The 20,331-nt window shown below is 37.2% G+C and overlaps 4 protein-coding genes across 5 annotated transcripts; 2 read left to right on the forward strand and 2 right to left on the reverse strand.

Moving 5' to 3' along the window:
- Positions 1–1,361: 1,361 nt before the first annotated feature.
- On the reverse strand, positions 1,362–7,171 carry Zdhhc8 (zinc finger DHHC-type containing 8). Of its 2 annotated transcripts, none has more exons than XM_012364847.2 (9): positions 6,721–7,171; positions 6,457–6,581; positions 6,189–6,346; positions 5,942–6,114; positions 5,607–5,819; positions 5,395–5,539; positions 4,554–4,768; positions 4,313–4,483; positions 1,362–3,283 (listed from the first exon to the last, which is right to left on the reverse strand). In XM_012364847.2, exons 1-9 carry the CDS (start codon positions 6,810–6,812, stop codon positions 2,569–2,571), a joined length of 2,007 nt encoding a protein of 668 aa, XP_012220270.1. In that variant the 5' UTR covers positions 6,813–7,171; the 3' UTR covers positions 1,362–2,568. The 2 variants fall into 2 exon arrangements, with proteins under 2 accessions (XP_012220270.1, XP_012220271.1); XM_012364848.2 differs by having other exon boundaries at positions 5,625–5,819; positions 6,721–7,170.
- Positions 7,172–7,414: 243 nt separating this feature from the next.
- Positions 7,415–11,081, forward strand: LOC105670998 (ribonucleoside-diphosphate reductase large subunit-like). The gene is made up of 11 exons (XM_067355021.1): positions 7,415–7,603; positions 7,763–7,851; positions 8,044–8,221; positions 8,292–8,652; positions 8,721–9,052; positions 9,130–9,292; positions 9,381–9,781; positions 9,856–10,043; positions 10,122–10,430; positions 10,545–10,730; positions 10,814–11,081. The coding sequence occupies exons 1-11, from the start codon at positions 7,585–7,587 to the stop codon at positions 10,847–10,849; spliced, it is 2,262 nt and encodes a 753-aa protein (XP_067211122.1). The 5' UTR covers positions 7,415–7,584; the 3' UTR covers positions 10,850–11,081.
- Positions 11,082–11,163: 82 nt separating this feature from the next.
- LOC105671031 (rRNA-processing protein UTP23 homolog) lies at positions 11,164–12,529 on the forward strand. Its single transcript, XM_012364866.2, has 3 exons — positions 11,164–11,585; positions 11,676–11,908; positions 12,020–12,529. Exons 1-3 carry the CDS (start codon positions 11,466–11,468, stop codon positions 12,426–12,428), a joined length of 762 nt encoding a protein of 253 aa, XP_012220289.1. The 5' UTR covers positions 11,164–11,465; the 3' UTR covers positions 12,429–12,529.
- Positions 12,530–12,594: 65 nt separating this feature from the next.
- On the reverse strand, positions 12,595–19,778 carry Ge-1 (Enhancer of mRNA-decapping protein 4 homolog Ge-1). The gene is made up of 9 exons (XM_012364865.2): positions 19,602–19,778; positions 19,393–19,461; positions 18,039–18,244; positions 17,497–17,876; positions 17,150–17,415; positions 15,431–17,061; positions 15,149–15,356; positions 14,780–15,070; positions 12,595–14,663 (listed from the first exon to the last, which is right to left on the reverse strand). The coding sequence occupies exons 1-9, from the start codon at positions 19,610–19,612 to the stop codon at positions 14,474–14,476; spliced, it is 3,252 nt and encodes a 1,083-aa protein (XP_012220288.1). The 5' UTR covers positions 19,613–19,778; the 3' UTR covers positions 12,595–14,473.
- Positions 19,779–20,331: the final 553 nt, after the last annotated feature.

Genomic DNA, 20,331 nt, shown 5'->3' on the forward strand with positions numbered 1-20,331 from the left:
CGACTTTACGGTTTGCCTTCATCTTAATTATACAAACGATCACGTAAATTTTTAACGTGGAAAAAATAAGAAGCTGTTTTCAATTTTGATGAAAATCATATAATTGCAATATTTTTAGTTTATTTAGTAGCTTATATATTAAAGGATTCAAATTTATATAAAGTAATGTGAGACGCGTGTAACAAAGTGCGTTCATGCAATAGCTTCGTTCTCAACTGGGATATAAATTCGTATACATTTTTCTCTTATGATCGGGTAATTGAATTTAACAATGCGGTTAATCCAATGATAATGTGACTTTTTTTCTTTCCTTTTTCTTTGTAACAAAATAACAGGCTTAACACAAAAACAGAAAATATATCACATCAAAAAATATTGCCACGATACAACACAATACAATTTACTATGTTCCATGATTTTTATTCTGTAGATTGCTGCGGCGCGATACGTAAGTACCGAATGGTATATGTATGTACATTCAAGTGGTAGAAGTAACGAGCAATATTTATGTACAAATACACCGAATTATAAACACTTAACACTCGCCATACCTTACACATTATTACCTTAGTCAATTCGTAATGTTGTACCGTTGTCTCGTTAAATGCTATTTTGAAGCAAGACTACATGATTGAAAGAGTACGGGAAATTTCTTTTTCTTTTTGGCACAGTCTGTTATCTTAATGAAAAACGAACCAAGTCCATTAAACGAATGGCCTAAATGCGGCTTATCGAGAGGTACGGAAGAAATGCTTATAATTCTCGTAATATTAGTTGCTGTAATCGAGCAATCAAATGCAAATTCCCTCAATCCGAAATATTCGATGTCTAAACGTTGTCGAAATGATATGTGCTGTGTGTAACATTAAGTCTCGCTCCATCGTAAATCGAATGCGCAGAATTGTATTTGACGCAGGCTGCGAAGCTGCGTCAAATCAGTGTAACCGGTATCGTTGGCATATTCCGTATGCAATATTTACACAAAATAGAGAAACCGTCATGCAATATACTTCAAAAGCGAGGTGTATCATAAATTTAACAGCAGCAATGGATGCAGCAATGAATTTATGCAATATATTACAATTCTTTTTTTTTTCCATTTTAACAAAATCAAAATAGTTTTTATTTCACGTACGCGCGTATGAACAGCCACCCATGTGTACACTTTGAGAAACTAGGGCTGTATTTATTTCTTCACACTATTCTGAAAATGCACCCCCCCCCCCCCGCCCCCATTCACACGCATTACTTTTATACACTCATACTTTCTCTTTCACACATTCTCTTTTGCAAACCCTTTTATATAGAAATAAAATGTGTTAGTGGGCACATCGATAAAATCATCATTTATAACAAACAGGTCAAATTATAAAGTCTTGTATTTTTTTTTATCATTTACGTATAAATATTGTTAAATATGTATATTAAAAATTTGCTACATATTCCACGATTATTTTACACAGAATTTGTTATTCTATCCCGATAATGACTTAAGTTGGTTAAGTAACTCCTTTTTTTTCTCTTTCAATGGACACGACTCCTCTGATATTCGAAGAGCTAATAAGGACTCGACAATGATCCCCGATGCTCTCCTCTCATTTTATCAAATCATGTATCTTATTGGCGACGGAGATACATATTTAAAACGAAAACGAAAAAAAGACAACCGAAGGGATGACGTTGGATTAATATCGCATTCTATATGAGGGTGAGTCACGGTGTCATTGTATAAAAATCTAAACTGACCTTAAACGTGTACTAAAAAATATAATTGCTTCTGTCAAGCGAGAGGGCCGATTTATCGGTAAGGATTCCAATAAAGATCAACCTCTGTGCGCTCGGGATATACTTTCGTTGACGCCTCCGTGACTCGTTAATTCGGATCGTCAGTCGGACCGAATGCTGTTATTCTCAACGTAACGGACATACTTCGCTGCTACATGGAATCTATTGTTTACTCCATTCACAACGACTAAATTAATGATATTTACTGTTACGACAGGATACTCGCGTGTCATTGGTGCACCTTGCGTAAAATGCAAGTTCTCTACTGTCGTGTCGCACTGCAAGATTCCAGTGCCGAAGGAAGAATCGGAGAAACAAAGGCTTGTACAATTACTGCTTCGGTATGAATGCACAGTGAATTAAATTCCGGTTGCTAGTCAGCGGACGTATCGACTTGAGAGTGCTGTACGTACTGTCAATCGCGATACGCGCACACACACACACACACACACACACATCACTAACGACGAAATGTACACATCGCGCGTGTGTCGCGCTGATTTGCTGCAACAAGTCTGACGTTCGCATTGCAAGAATAACGGCGCGATCCCACGGCAACAAATGTAAAGCTTGAAGAATCAGCCGCGGGTTCGCGTTTCAATTGAACGCGTCCACGCGACGTCAAACGGGCGTAACTGCATTCGTTCGCGGAAGAATTCAGACGGATATCTCATAAGCGGCATACATTCTCTCTTCGTTAGAGCGTGAGACGCGCAGATTGCTCGGCGGCGCTCGTAGAATCTCCGTCCAGCCGCAGGATGGTGCGGAGACCGGAAAGCTGGGCTATACGGATATCTCGTAGTTCATATCGTACACGCTCGCCCGGTCCGGCGTCGGCGTCGTCGGTCTTTGCGATCGTGGATCGTTAGGCGCCGAGACCATCTCCATGGAATCGGTCATCTCGAGGGCTCTGACGAAAGACATCGGTCGGCGTCGCGCGTCCCCCGAGGTCGGCGTGGTGGGCGTCGCCATCGTGGTCGCTTTCCGCTTAACTTGCGGCGACTGGTGCGGCTGATGCGGCGGGAAGACTGGCACTCCACCTCGTATCGCTGGATGATATGCTGCTCTGGGTGCGTTCATCGCGTACTGCGACTGCTGGGTCGGACTCGTGGGGTTGGAGCGGTAGTAGTCGTACGGCGGCGGTCGCTGCGACGGCGACTGATGCGGCGCGCCGCTCACCGCACCGCCGCCGGGCGGACCGGGATAGCTGCCGGGTGAGTTGTCCTTCCACATGTAGACGCCGCGTTGCGGCGAGCCCGCCAGCTCGCGTATGTTGTCGACGGTGTTGTTGGTCCTCGAGTACGGATGATCGGTGCCCTGTCGCACGAGCTCGCTCTCCGACAGGAAACGCCGCTGCGGACTGTAGCCGGTGATGCCGACGGGGCCGGTCACACCGACCCCTGTATTGTTTCCTTGCTGTACATCGTAATACGTCGGCGCGTCGCTCACGCCTATAAAATCCGGCCGACGAACCTGCGTCGGTGTACCCGGGTTTGATCTGTAACAGACACAGCGGACGTTAGGCCTGAAATCCTTCCGGGACGCAAGATGCTTTTGATAATCGACAAATGCACAGTACAGTGAACCAAGATGAATATGCGAGTGCTTGAGCATTGTAGCCATACAAATACGGCTCTGGCGAGACATACAGGAGAGAACAGCGCATCATTCCTGTTAAAAAATTAGCATCTATTCAAGAAACGTAAAAGATAGCGAACCTAGGAAATGTGTATGTGTGTGTGTGTGTGTGTGAGGTAGTATAATTTTTATAACCATGTTTTTCTATATATACAAAGATATATATGCAAGAAAGCATAATTGTAAACTACGGTATGTCCTCGTAGGATGAAGTTCGTGTTTACCTGCAGTAGGTTGCAACATGATGGTAGAAAGCAGCTCCTTGCAGTTACCACCCCCTGCAGTGGGACACAAACTTATCTATATACCATATATCTTGTAGTATGTACATGCAGAGAAACTAAATCCTCTACAATATTGTTGTAAGCTACATTGCGCAATTTTCCTTTTTGACACGTTCCTTTGTCTCATCCGGAAGGTGAGAACAGTGGTGACAGAAGAGAAGGAGAAAGAAGAGCAAGAGTGAGGTGTTTGAACGGTGAAGGGACAGGACGTTTTGACAAAAACAGGCCGACATCGTATCGAAGGGCAGCAAAGAGGATTACGTAAGAGGAATATCGTTCACTTTGTATCGGCAGCGTGCTCCAAAGATGCAATGTAACTATTACTAGTGTGGCGCTTCCCTCTTGCTCTCTACATTGAGATATAATTTTGTGCAATGTGAAAATCGCGATATATATATATAAGTATAATTAAAAGTAATACATCTGAAATTGTATACAAATATTCGAATACTTTAAGAGCCGATCAAATAAGCACTCGACTGAATTATTTTTGTATCGCATGTTAATGTGTTCGGATTATAATCAGAAGACACTTCTTTCCAGATATATATATCGAAGTACGTATATACTTTGTCTTCTTTTAGCAATGCATAAGTACGATGTACCTTCGTATAGGACTGGATATGGCAAGCGGAGTGGGCACTCCAATAGCTTTGATGCGTTGCTGCATCGTCGGACTGGCGCCACTCTGACTACGTTGAGGGACCGTGGCGGGCGAGCCACTCGTCTCCGGCGATAACGGGTCGGGCGTGTGACTTCGAGATCCATTCATCCCTCTGCCGACGTGAAAAACATGAGTGCTGGCGCGTTATACTTCTCATCCTTACATTTATATCGCATATGTACCTTGGCCTTGGATGCGGACTGCCTCTAGGATAATGTATTGGATGGCGGTGTTGCGACGGCGGAGGATGTCTGGGAGATTCATTGTTTTCCACAGGTGGCAGGAAGAAATTGCTTTTCGAACCGTGTCTTTGCAGCGGCGGCGTAGGCTCACAGTCCGCGGATTGAGACGCCGTTGGTTCCATGTCCGTGTCCGATCCGTCTCGTCCGGGAGATAACTGTAAAGAATTAGCGAATTATTGAAACAACGCGGAGAGGAAATGTGTAAATTGATTGTAATATTTGTAATACATTACATTATATTTCCTATGAATATTGGGATCAGTTTAGAATGGATGGGATATGCGCAAACTATGGGAAATCAGTAAAGACATCTTAGGACTCTGGATTGAACGGTACTGATAGATGCTGTATCATCGTTGAAACTCGTACTCTACAGGTATCGTATGAAGGACTTAAACGTTTGCATTAATTTTTGTAGTATTAATTAAAAAACACTAACCTACAATACTAAAAGGCTAATATTAAGGGCACGATATTGCTTGCGAGTACATTTACTATAACAACAGTAACACTATCTACCACTAGTCGTGCTGTACATGCTAAAAAACTGCATTATAAGCGGAAAAAAGTGCTTAGGATATTATAGGTATACTATTTTCTTCATTCAAGCCATTCCTTCGTTAAAGAACTCGTCAGTGTGTCTGTAATTTTGCTGATAAATGGTAAGAAAAATAATACAAATCATAATAATACAAGCTTATGTCCAAGCATTAGATTCTGAATTTCTGAAGTTTCATACAGAAAGGAAGAAGAAGACAAGCGAAACTGCGCTAGCTCTTACCTTATTGTAAGCATTTGAACTGGCATTTCTAACACCATTGCTGCTATCCATGTAGGTCTTTACCTGGTTCTCACTGCCTATAGTAGATATCTCTGATGCGCAAGCTCCACGTCGCTTCCCTGAATACTTTTCAGGCTTAAGTAAACTGTAAAATATATAGAGCACGCATTATGACAAAGTAATCTCTGCGGGAAAAATTAATTATACAATACCTTGCTTCCTTGCAATACCTTGGGTATTGTGGTCCAAATTGTGTGTAACAGCAGTTGTGTAGAAAACCTCGAGAAAAAGGATTGTAGCCCCCGTTAAATTTGCCTGTTACCTGTTCATTAGTGGTTCGTCCTCTAGAAACAAGGACTACATGAAAGCCCGTCAGTCCAAAGATTGGAATGAATAAGAGCACTATCACTCCCATGAGCACGAGTCTGTATCAAGGTTAAGGATAAATCACAAAAAAAAATCAACCCGTTAGATTCAAAATTTCCGTCATATGCAGTTGCAATATTTTATGAATATTTTGAAAATTAATCTTCTGTGTAAAGGATACGCGACAATAGTATTAACTTCACTCAGTTGTTGTTTATGCTGCAAGACATAGTACAGACAAAGTCCAAATATACAGAACATATGTATACTGAGTGACAGAAGAAAGAAGAAGAAATATCTGTAATTCCTCCTACCAATGCAGTTGTTTACCCATGGGCAGTGATGATCGAATGTCTAAAAATATACAACTTTGTTAAATTTGATTGATTTGAATTTATTTCAGTCAACATTGGCAGAGGGAAACATACCTCGATACAATGATTGCAGACACTGCAATGTGAGCAACGTGGAGGTCGATAAAACTTACAGGTGACACACCACTTCATACGCACTGTAATGCCATTGATCTCAACGCTCTTGTACAACGGAGCTCGAAAGTCATCTTCCCGATCTTCGTCAGGAGGTGCTTTAATAACAAAAAAATAACTAAATTGTTACATATTCATCACTTATCTATCATTTGGGGTTAACTCATGACAGATGCAGTAAATACACCTCGTTTTAAATCACCCATACCTTTCGGTATAACACCAGGGTCCATAAATGTCGCTAGAGAGAAGTTTATCACCACAAAGAAGGTGATGACTCCTTCCACAGCTGGCACCCACAACCCCCACTGGGAGACATAGTAGTTCGAGCATCTGCGTGAACAAATAACGGAGATGTAAACCGTGGCACTATCGGTGACGAGACAACGGAGAACTCCCCCGCGGAGATTCCGCTGTCGGTGCTCTCGCTGCGAGAACGCTCGACAGACGTAATCGCGCGAGGACAACTTACGGGAAAATGAAGAAGAGCGCCGTAGTGCCGAGTAGGACCGTCCACGCGAACGTAGCTGGTAGATACCTTGTCTTCACATCGCATTTCGGCATTCTGCACGCTCCACTTCGTGGTCCACGATTAGCGAATTATTAATGGACAGGATTTCTGCTAGCAGGAAACATGGCCGCGTCCATCGGGCGCTCGGCTTATTTGCAATTCGTACGTTAAGTGCCGAGCACGGGTGCGCATTCTAGCTGCCGTCCGGGCGTCTGCGACACATCGCCGATCGGTCCCGGTCCGTCACTCGTACGTCATTCCGGCAAAAACATCCGTGGCGTTATTAATATTTAACAGCTCCCGCATATACGAATCTGAGCGACGAGCACACCACCTCGATGACATACATATATAGCATGCATACGATGTCTCTCGCTCACTCGCTGAATCTCGCGCGGCAGCGCGCGTGTCACCTCCACTCCTCTCTTTCTCTCTCTCCACTCCACTCGCTACTCCGTGCAGTCAGAAAGGGGAACTACTAAGGTGTATCCAAACAAACTTGCATAACGCATAAGCATTTGTATAAAGAATTGGATTGGTCTGTTCCTTATGCATATGCTTATATGCTTATATGCAAGTTTATGTGGATATATCCTAACTTATAGAGAAACAATATTCTACGATTGGTCACATTGCATGATATATCTTCAGTCTACACTTCCGTTTGGCGGGCAAATTGCTAACAATAGTCAGTTGTCGAAGACACTGTGACATTGGTTGTTTATTCATTCTTTGCATAGAATCGAACAGAGTTGAGCAAGTATAGTTTAAAAATCAAAGTATTTATAAAAGTTGCGGTATTTAAAAGTCGAATAAAAGAGAAACATGCATGTGCTAAAGCGTGGTAACTTGAGAATTATATTCGTATATTATAATTTAATGTATTTTTACCTAATGTTATATCATTCATTAATTTCCTATCATTTTTATATCACTGGACATATATATGAAAATGTATATATCACGAGGGATTAAACTTCACATAATATATTTTTATTTTTAGACGGCCATAAGGAACCTGTTCATTTTGATAAAATAACTAAAAGAATTGAGATGCTATGTCATGGCTTGGATTTGAATTATGTGGACCCAGTAAGTATTTTATTTTTGTATATTTATATTGTATCTTCTTTTGTAAAGTAAGAATAAAATTGTATTTGATATTTTATGCTTACATTATTGTCATATTTTCTTGTAGGATTAATAAGTTTAATATATATTTAAGTATAATATATTTGAAGTTTTAGCAATTTATCATTCAAAAATATAATTTTTATGTTATAGTCTGCCATTGCGCTTCGTGTTATAACGAATTTATATTCTGGAGTAACAACAGTTGAATTGGATAACTTGGCGGCTAAAACTGCAATGCATATGAACAGTCAACATCCAGATTATGAAATTTTAGCAGCTAGAATTGCCATATCCAATTTGCATAAGGAGACAAAAAAGGTTTTTAGTGGTAAGATATTAGATGAATATTTCGTTGATTGTCAATGTGTAATTTCTTATTAATATCTTATGTCTTGCAGAGGTGATTGATCATTTGTATTGTGCAAAGAACCCAGTAACGAATCAACGTTTACCTTTAATCAGTAATAAATATTATAATATTGTTCAAAGCAATGCGGATAAATTGAATTCTGCAATAATATATGATAGAGATTTTAAATACAGTTATACTACATTTAAAATGCTTGAGAGTTATTTGTTAACATTAAATGGAAAGATTGTTGAAAGACCACAACATATGTTGATGCGAGTTGCTGTAGCTATTCATGAGGAAGATGTCGATAAGGCTATTGAAACTTATAATCTTATGTCACAACAATATTTCATACACTCTATACAAACGATAGAGACTGCATGTAACGTTAAGCAACAAATGGCTAAGTAAATATTTTTCTAAACCGACTTGGTAGGAGTTTCAACATATTACTGAATAAGCGATATTTTTACAGTTCCTTTCTTCTGACAATGGCTGGAGATAGTATAGATGGAATATTGGATTCACTAGAAAGAACTGCTGTTCTTTTTCATTATAATGGTGAAATAGGATTTAATGTGCATTGCATTCGGGCAAAGAATACACCTATCAGAGGCACAGGAGGTGTATCAAATGGATTGGTGCCAATGTTAAAAGCGTACGATACATCTCTCGGAACCGTTTCTAGAAGAGTTTCTAAGAATGGAAACGTAGCTGCCACTTGCTACCACTCGCAGCCACTTGCTATATATTTAGAACCATGGCATGCCGACATCTATGAATTTTTGGATCTCAAAAGGAGTATCGGTTAATATTTTTTGCTGCTACTTTTTTTTTCTTTATATTTTTAGATAACTACATGTATATTCGAACAATCATTGCAGGTGAGGAGCAATTGAGGGCTAGAGACATGTATTACGCATTATGGATGCCAGATTTATTTATGAAACGTTTGTTTGATAATGCTACTTGGAGTTTGATGTGTCCACATGAATGCCCCGGATTAGTCGACGCCTACGGTGATGAATTTGAAAATTTATATACTAGGTAATTAATTTCATATAGTAATCCTGAATATTACTGAAAAATTAAGTTGAAGCTCATAATTTAGAAAAAAATCTATATTTATGTTCAGATATGAAAAAGAAGGACGTTATCGAAAACAAGTTAAGGCCAAGGACTTGTGGGATCTTATCATTCAAATACAATTGGATTCGAGCATACGCGGGAAAGTACCATATATAATTTATAAAGATCACTGCAATCGCAAGTCAAATCATCAACATTTGGGCACAATCAAATGCAGCGGTTTTTCGCCAGAGATTGTTCAATATTCAAGTTCAGATGAAATTGCAGTGTGTAATACAGCTTCAATTGCTGTCAATATGTTCGTAAATTCTACTAAAAAAGCTTTCGATTTTTGCAAGCTCAAAGAGGTGGTGAAAATCGTCACCTACAATTTGGATAAAATGATCGATAAAAATTTTTACCCTCTCCACGAAGCAAAAGTGTCTTCTCACAAACACAGATCTATAGGTAAGCATATATTTTTATATAATGTATGTATATTACATGAATTAGTTACCAAATTTTTTTCTTTAATAATATAGGTATCGGTATACAAGGATTAGCGGATGCGTTCATCTTAATGAGATATCCGTTCGACAGCAAGGAAGCTAATAAGCTCAATGTTCAAATCTTTGAGACACTCTATTACGGGGCTCTAGAAGCTAGTTGTGAAATAGCTATTGAGAAAGGTTCTCATGAGTCGTACGAAGGCAGTCCAGTCAGCAGAGGGGTAAATATTCAAATTAAGAATATTATTGTTTTTTGGAGTAAGAATATTTACAAATTATACAATTATAATTCTTTACAGATCTTGCAATACGATATGTGGAACGTAAAACCAACAGATTTATGGGATTGGGATACTTTAAAGGCAAAGATTGCAAAACACGGAATACGTAATTCTTTGTTAATAGCGCAAAGGTCAAATGAATTTATGGCACAAATGTTAGAGTGTAGCACATCCGTTCAGCCTTATACAAACAACATATATACGATGTCTACATTGTCTGTTAACTTTAGGGTTGTTAAGTCACGTTTATTACGAGATCTGATGAAAAGAGGTCTTTTGAATGAAAACATGTATAAAAGAATCATCAGAAACAACGGATCTATACAAGTAAAATATTCGTTATTTAACTTGGCCATTTTATAAAGCGATTTTAAATTACACCAGTGTTTAAAAAAATCGATATATCGTACTGAAATGAACTTTTCTCATTTCTGTCTACAGAATATTGAAGATATACCCGAAGATTTGAAGCTGCTTTACAGGCAAGCTAGGGAAATGCCACAGAAACTTATCTTTGATATGGCAGTTGCTCGCGGACCTTTCATTGATCAATCACAATGTTTAAATATTTCTACCGAGAATCTACCAGAGAAGCTTGGATCGGTGCACTTTTTTGCTTGGAAAGCAGTAAGTGATCTTATGAAACGTGCATTGCACAATCATTTTGATTATATATTTATTTAATCTGAAATGTACATTTTTACTTACAGGGTTTAAAATCTAGCATGTATGAAAATGAAATATGAATGAAATAATTAACGCGATGAAGATCAACCGTTTAAGCAAGAAGCATAAACCGAAAGATGAAGCACATGCAAGTTAAAATTTGTTTTTGCAAAAATTTAAATATTTATAATATCGTTTTTAACATATGTTTCTAATTGAAAAATATACAATGTATACTCTACACACATATATGTATTATATATATATAAAATATTTTGATAATCCAATTTTAATAAAGTATTATAATAAAAATATGTTTATCAGTTTTAGTAAAACAATTCGACAAAACAAACAAGTAGTATAAGTCAACATCAAGCCAAACAATGTTTTTTTTTTTTTAGTTTTTTTTAGTTTTTGCAGATTCCACTGCGAGGCGTTATTGTATGCTGCATACTGCTGCATACAGAAATTCTAACCACACTAGAAGCATATGAATAAATGTGAAAATTGAGTTAATTGACATAATATTATCCAAAAATTTATAGTTTTATATTGATTATCATATAAATATTCATTTACACAAATAAACGTATATTTGTGCTGTGTTTTTAACAATTCTTTTATCATAAAAGTCAAATCTAATTTAGGTTAATTTGTGTGTAAATATAATTTTTAAAGAATTCTTATTTTTTTAAAATGAAGACAGCGCGATATAAAAAAACCCGTAAAAATCTTGGGTTTTATATACACAATTATAAGTTTCATCAACCATTTCAAGTTCTCATTGATGGTACATTTGCATTTGCAGCGTTACAGGTTAGTTTATCATTTTTAATTTATTATTAGATTTCAGTGTTAAATATATATTTATCTGTTACATTTTTGTTTATATTAATATTTTTTCAGAACAAATTCAACATACATGATCAGCTCAAAAAATACTTTCAGTCTGAAATAAAGTTGCTAACAACACCATGCATTATTTGTGAAACTGAAAAGCTTGGTACAATCTCTGCGGCAGTTAATGGTGCCATGCAAATAGTAAAGCAATTTATTATACATAAATGTGGACATGAAAAGACATCAATAAGTGGATCAAGTTGTTTACTGTCTATGATAGGAAAACATAACAGTTCAAGGTATATTATAAATATTTTTTGAGTATTAAAAATATGATCCTGACTGTGTGATTTAGTCTGTTAAGAAATAACAATTTTTTAATAAAAATTTTAACTGGCTTTTTGTTCCAGATATATTATTGCCACGCAAGATCGTGAATTACAAGATAAGTTGAGGACAATTCCAGGAGTTCCTATAATTTATTTGCATGGAAAGACACCCACTTTAGAATCTGCTTCAGAGGCAAGCCGTAATTATGCTGAAGCTATGCAAAAAGGTTTAGGAATGACTGCATGGGAAAAAGAAAATGTAAAAGCATTGCGAAAGCAAGCAGGAATGGCAGAAGAGAAAAAAGATAAATTTAAAAAGAAAAAGAAAAAGGGAGGACCAAATCCACTCAGTTGCTTAAAGAAAAAGAAAAAACCAGAAACGATAATAAGCAAAAATAATACATCTGGTAAAGTCAGAAAGAAAAAGATTAAAATAGCATCACACATTAAAGAAGCTTTAATAACAGAACTGAAAAATAAACAGGAATAAAACTATGTAGATAATACGATTTTTGAATTTCGTATTCCTTATATGTATAGAAAGAAAAATGTCAAAAAAAGGAAAATAAAGAAAAAAGGCATTTTTATATATATGCAATATTTTTTGATTTAAGAATAAACTATTTATTTAAACATATCTATTCAAAACTAGAGAATCCTATTAGCTCCATTTTATTCATACAGAAAATGTATGGTTTACGTAATTTATTACATGTATGTATGGTTGTTTTACATATATGATGAATTTGAAAGATTTAAATACATAGATTTTTTAAACGTGAAACATGTGAGTTTAGAAAAATTCACATATCAGACGTTTAGAGTTTCATTGAAGAACTTTCAATAATCCTGCAATGTACACATAATAGTATTGATGAAACTTTTGTTATAGATGAGATGAAATTACTTATTTAACAGATATAGTTTACAATGTTTGATTTTATTAAGAAAAGATGCACATGTCATCCTAAGGTAATTTAAGATCGATAAACATTATGAAAATACAGTACTATAAGAAAAATAAGTAAAAATTATCAGAAAAAATGTACAATGTCCTTCCATACAATATCGAGCAATATTGCACAATAATGGATTTGCTACTTTCTTAAGATAATATCTAAACATTGAACACGTAAATCTCTGGAATTAGGAACTTCCACATGTAGAAAGTATAGAAATGTTGAAAAATAATTTTTTCGATATAGGTGGCACAGTATTATTTACAGCCTTTGTTTATAAGAACTTTCAGACAGTTTAATACTATATTATCGTATGTGTACATATGTAAGATAATAATAAGATAATAATAGTTAAATAGTGGCAGATTTACATTTTCCAAGAATTGAAACTAATGTGAAAAAACATTCTTTTCAAGAAATGGTTTGGAAATATATATTGCGTTTATTATTAGTAAAATTAATAAAAGTTAATAAAACTTGTGTTAAAAGCCACACAATAAAAAAAAAGTAGATGCATAAACATAAAAAATGTTATCAACAAGTTTCAATTAACACAATTATTATTTTACAATAACCATGATATAAATTGAACTGCAAACGTCAATTTAAAAAACACTATATATTTGAATACATCAGAACCCCTTAGCATTTCCATGAAATTTATTGAGCTTTATTAGCTTATGAATAAATCTGCCACTATAATTTTTCTATCAAGTATAAATATTTAAATTCAATCATATAAGTAAGACAAGTTCTACTTTGCCATTTAACTGAATATTATAATTATCATGTGGTGTTACTCATTTCAATGTAGATATTTGTGTCCTAATTCACAAATTGCTAGTCACAAAAATATAGAATTTGTCTTCATGGAAAAAATTTCATTTCTAAAAGATTATTCAGCAAAAAATATTTTAATTAAAAACTTTTATAATCTTACATATAACTGTGATCCGCATTTAATGTAAGAGGGGTCATGAAATTTATGCATTGTCTTATTTAAATACAATTTTACGAAATTAGAAGAAATATTGTAATTTTACAATCAGTTTATAAGTTTACATTTTGAAAATTCAGGTTTACAGTCATCAAGTAAATGTAGAACTTCATGCAGACTTTAACAACACGAGACAAAAAAATATTTCTGTTATAAGCATTAGTAACGCATATTTCCTAACACATTTGTTGATTTCACGATGTTAACATATCGTTAAAACAGCAAATAAAGAAAATTACTAAACTTAAAACATTCCTCTTTAAATTTTGTCTAGAATCAAATTAAATTTACATAAAAATTGTTAAAAAAATTTTGAAATCTAAGCGCATAAAAAATTAATAACGATTTATCGCATATTAAACACATATATCTTGCAATAAAATTAAATCCAATCCGAATGTTTAATAAAGTAGCATGAACATACTGATGGAATATTCGCACAGTATTTGTTCTACAAGTTGAATTACTGTCAGTCTTAAACATGACTTTTCTGAATATTGCTTTTAGACGAAAAGCTAGTCTTTAAACAAAACATATAAAATCTTATGTTATATATATTTAAGCTCACGAATGTGGCGATCAAGGATGCTGATTTAACAATGCACGTGCAGCCATAGCGAGCATTTTCATGCGGCGCGCCGATCGATGATTCGGATTGCTTGTTACAAATGTAGCTAATTGAGTTTGCAGGGTCACTAATACGGTGCCCATATGTTCTCGTGTCACAGGATCGTTTGGATCCAAATTTAGTATTGCTTCTTCCAGCCACCTATGTGCAAAAATAAAAAAAAATAATAAAATAAATTTTTGTGTAAAATATTTTCTATCGTTAACAAATTATTTCTCATAACGTAACTTAATTTGCATGCGTATCAAAATAATTACCTGTGTTTCAGTTCAGTCCGATGCCCTAAATCAGCGGATAGCTGCTGTACGAGTGAAAGAATCACGGGTTGCTGCAAGATGCATCTAGTACCTTGACCCTGAGCTCCTGCACACGAAAATACTCTCGCAGGCTCTGTTTTCTCACACACTAGTACTACCAATCCTAAATCGCTCGCGCTCAGAGCCTGTTGAAAAGCGGCATTGAATTGACCTCTTTGAAGAAGGGACATGACACGAGCTTGAGCATCAGCTACGGCGGTTACGGGTATAGCAGGTGTCGTCGCTCTTGATCTGCATTACAAGAAATAATTCATTCGAATTGATCCACGTTTGGCGATGTTAACTTTGAATCTGTGATATATCTCTTACCGTGCGCTAGAAATCTCTGTAAGTTGCTGGTTCAGATTTTCCCGTATGGAATCGCGAACCGCACGAATGCAATTATCCTGTATTGTTGTTGAAACTCTGTTCAATTCAGTCTGTAATTCTTCACGCACTAATGCTGACAGCGCTTCACTTAGCTGTTCATTGCGACGCTTCAGCTGCTTATCGACGACGGCGTCGATGTGCTGCAAGTCTACAAAGAGAATGTTGTATAGCAAACTGGAGAAATATTCAATTATTCCGATGACAGATCGATAATCTACTTACATTCGCGAGTACCCTTAATAAAGGTATCCTGCAATTGCTTGAACATAACTTGGTACATCTTTTCCATGCCAGGCAGGAGGACAGTTGTGAACGCTTCTTTAAAGGCAGCATCCAGGGCTGGTTTAGCCGCATTTGCAGCCGTCAAAGCTAAAGCGTCCTTCACGTGCGCACTGCTTATCAATTCAGTTACATTCTTCTGGAAGAGCTCGTCCATTTGATTCGCGTCTAATCTCATTTGCTGTTTTAAAGGTTTCACCGTCTCTTCGATTGTGCGCGGCAAGGTGTTTTCGATCTTATCTTTCACCACGGTCTCAAATGTGTTTAGGAATTCACGCTGACGAGCCATTTGATTGTACAAAGTTTGCTCCAGAGTCGCGTTTTGCTGCTGAGACATTCTCGCGAGCGTGGACTCTAATCGCGTGGTTGCTGGCGATTCCTGCCGCAATCTAGCGATCTCCGCGCGCAACTCTTTCAGCTCTTGATACTGGTCTTGAGTGATCTCTAAAATAGATTTCAAATTGTTGTTCATCTCGATATTGTTGAGGTCGTTTGCTCGCCAAGACGCTCCAGCGTCATTGCCCGAAAGGGACGCCGTCTTCGGTTCGTCGTTCGTGTTCTGCCTTTCTACATTGGTCTCATCGTCTTCGGCGAACTCCTCCGATTCTTGCATCGCTTGCACGTCTTTGAATAAAACCATAGGAATATTAGACCAATCTTCGTTCGTTTTCATTTCCGGCTTGCTGTCGATTTCAGTTTCTTCATCTGGCTTAGTAAGGGATAAGATTTCTCTTACTTCTCTGGATGGACTGCTACCGCAGCTAGCAGGGGCCTGTTCTTCCATATCGTTTTCCTCGAGTTCTTTCTGCGGATCGGACGCGTTAAGAGCTTGCACTGCTTGCGCGAGAGATGGACTGCCGGATAACACCTTCTCCAGCTCCGGGCTTCCGGGATTAGAGTCTAATTCGTTGTTTTCCTTTTTCGCGGGCGAACTGAACGCGTCAGGCGTCATCAGGTTTAAGCCACCGGTATTATGATTAATCGTCGTTTCAATTGTGCCAGATAAGGAACGATCTTCTTCGCAATTTTCGCCGGAAACGCCATTGTGATTGACAGTGTCTGGTAAGTCCTCGGGATAATCCAGCGAATCGTGAGTGTTGATACGACAGTTGCTCGCTTGTGAAGCAGGTTTGAAGGCAATGTTACATTCTTGCAACGACTTCGGTTGGACTAGATACATGGAGATGACAAGATGTTCGTCATTCTCTTCGATTTCTTCGCACAGATCTTCTAGAGATTCACCGGTCGTTCGTATTTTACGTTGGTCGGCTTCAACAATTCCGAAACTCAAAATTGGATATGGTAAGAGAAACTCCGACACCGTACTCACGCATGCTACCGCTTCACCTTTGTCCTTTGAAAGACTCAGTATATATAAAACTTTATTGTATATGTCGGATAAGAATAGATATCCAGCACTAAGATCTAAACCCGCTTTCAATACTGGCATCTTGCCCGTGGAAGGATTCGGGGCGAACTTGATTGTTTGCAAACAAGTCCACAGTTCGCACGACCATACTTTCAGTTCCGAATTATTGTCACAGCCGGTCACAGCGAACCTCCAAAACTGAACCCTGAGAAATAAGCATTTTGTTTGTATCATAAATCTATCTAGTGGCCACGTGCGCGTTACATCAAGTTGACATTTCGAGAAATACTCACTCGGGTTGATAGTTTTTGTGATCATCAAGGAAAAATAGGCATGAGATAGGTCTTCCATTGTGAGGCCTCCATTGATGTAAACAACGCGGTTGCGGTTGCCCATGAGAATTGCTATGCATGAAGACCTGGAAGAACTTTACTTCTCCATCTGTACTAGCAGTAGCTAATGCAGTTCCATCTGGACTAAGCATCGCCTCGATAATTGTTCCAGAGTGCTGATCAATTTCCATCATACCCCCACTTTCTTTAACATCTGAGTTTGTTGCCTGATTTAGGACGGAAATTAAAAATGTTGTCTTATCATGCTCAATTATAAGTAAAAACCTGTGGGTGGCGTGTACACTTACTTCTATCGATCGAAATCTTGCTGCTACTACTGCGACTGACCACAATTCAACCTTAGAACCACGAGTTAAAACTAATAGTTTTGATACTTCATCTCCATCTGAGATATCATCCTCCGGGATGTACGGGCACCAAATGACTCGGTGACTAGTCGGGGAAACATCCTCGGCGTCTACTTGTAATACTAAACTACATAATAATTCGGATGGCGTTGGCTCGATTGTATGTATAAAAAGGGATCCGGTATAATCGACACATGCTAGAATTGCATTTGAAACGTGAGCGAATGCAAGATCTTGAATAGCACCACGCATTCCTCGCAACAGAGCTCTATGTTCTAATTCCTTGTATACAACACGAACAACCCCACCACCGGCACCAACTAAGAAATAAAAAATTTATCTGTGACAACTCAAGTTTACTCTATAGTAATCGCAGTTACTTGGAGATATAAATTACATAAATATTTAATTAAAAAGCATTGGAAAGCATTCATATATAAAATAAGCAGATAATTTTGCAAAAATTGCATTAAATATTTTACCTTTTATACCATAGGCTAAATATTTTCCAGATACATGAACCGCCAACAGTTGACCAGTGTAAAGGTGATGATCCCATTGAAAATCAACAATATTTTTTAATTTTACTTTTGAACTACCGTGATCATGATCACCAGGAGAAGGTACAATAGTCACATCAGTGCTACATAATTCTACAGAATGCTGATCTTCTTGTCCATTGAACTGCCTGTAAGGATAAAATATATTATACATATTTGAAACCATAAAAAGGTTATAGTTATTTAATAATAATATTCTAGTTCAGAGATGGGAATTAGTTGCAACTTTTGGCTCGATTTTCTGATTGACGCTTCCTGCCTCCTCCTTGCCGCTCACATGCTAGCAACGAGTCGCCAACGCGCTAACAACGCGCGTAATTAAGATGCACGATATTCAGCCTCAGGAATGTCCATATCACAAATGCAACAAGATAATAAATATGGGATAAACATAGATTTCCATATCACTTGTGAGGTACTATTGTTGAAGAACGCGTCAATAATAGTACCTGACAGGTGATGTGAAAATCTATTGTCCCATATTTATTATCTTGTTATATTTGTGATATGGACATTCCTGAAGTTGAGTATAACGCATTTTAGTTACAGGTGTTGTTAGCGCGTTTGGTGACTCGTTACTAACATGCGAGCTGCAAGGAGGAAACAGTAGGCGTCAATCAGAAAATCGAGCCGAAAGTGCAACTAATTCCCATCTCTGTTCTAGTTAATAGAAAACAGAAAATTAAATATAAAAAAACATAATAAAAGGGTATGCTGTAAATATATTCCAAGCTTGCTTCTCACATGGAAATTTGAGACAGTTTAAAACAATTAAAATATAATGCTTCAGATAAGAACTATTACGGTACAGATAACAGAGATACTCATAACAGAGGCACTCTGATTAGTATAACATATGACATCATCTTTCATGCAGATTATTAAAGAAAGTTTCAGAGTTTTCAAAGGCTTGTAGTACTTATTAAGCTAAGTACATGCTTAATCAACAAATCTGTAAATCAAGTTTTTAAAAATAAGCAACTTTCGTATTTAAATAATAGCCAATTACTTAATTAATGGATACATTTATATCATAAAAATGAGAAATTGTTATTTACATAAAAAATGAGATTTGCAAACTCATGTTGACTGATAATTTTTTGAGGTTTGTTGCTTCAAATTAGAAACAAAAATTTTTTTACCACCTTGCTTATTTTTCAGAGAATTTCATGTAAGAACTATAGCAATAATATTTTTACTTGGTTTTACCATGATATAACAGTGTCCATGCACTGAGAATAAAAAAAAAGGTACATCTGATTTCATTTTAACTTACACTGTCTGTTGATAGTCAATGTGCCTCATATTGCCCTCCCCGGACTTGATCATGTCGCCAGCCACGTCTCTGTAAAACAGTGAATTTACTGCATTTACGCATCTCATATTACGCGCTTGTGTCGTGTGCAGGCGATTCCTAACCCTAGCCGGTGGCATTAACATGCTTCCGCGCATTGATATCGCGAGATTGTATTGCGTTTCCCTCACCTCTCAGGCATAAATACAGCCGTTTACCGTCGCTCACTCAAGACGAATAAATCAATTAGCGAGCAACCATGCGCTCATCACCGGCACGTTCACGTCGCCAGAGCGATATTAGCAGGCACGCGAAGTAATTCGGCAGATCGCAACGAAAGTGAAATGTCAGGCGGCCATCACCCACTTGTCAGTGAAACGAAGCAGAAGTCAGTTTTACCAATCCAGCCAGTATTGCCACAACATATTTCCCTATTGCAACCAAGATTGGGAATTTGATTATCTGCGTTTACCTGCACTGGTGCGGCAAAAGAATACAAAGTTGGCAACACTTTATTTGTTCAAAAATTTCGTTAATCGCGCGTATAATTGTGACGACCTTTTTGCGGTTTATATAGGCTTCAATATCAAATTTTATTAACGTATGTATTATAGTATTTAATTCTATCCATATAAACTTACATATTTGCAAGGAATCGTCCCATAATGTAATTCAAAAGATGCGATATCGATATCGATCGAAGATTCCGCGACAAGAAATCATCATTTTCGTAATAATGGCGGATGTGTGAACAGTGCACACGGGTATCGTCGTCGGCGAATGCGATTTTTATGCATCTTTTGTTGCCGAAACAGGTACTTTTGTCTAATGAAAATGTTAATCAAAGAGTTCTAACAAGTTTGATGTTATTTCTTCCAACTAACAGAGCATTTGCTATTTGTTTCAGATAGTTGGCGTAGC

Source organism: Linepithema humile, chromosome 5 (assembly GCF_040581485.1).
Source record: "Linepithema humile isolate Giens D197 chromosome 5, Lhum_UNIL_v1.0, whole genome shotgun sequence".
Lineage (NCBI taxonomy): Eukaryota > Metazoa > Arthropoda > Insecta > Hymenoptera > Formicidae > Linepithema > Linepithema humile.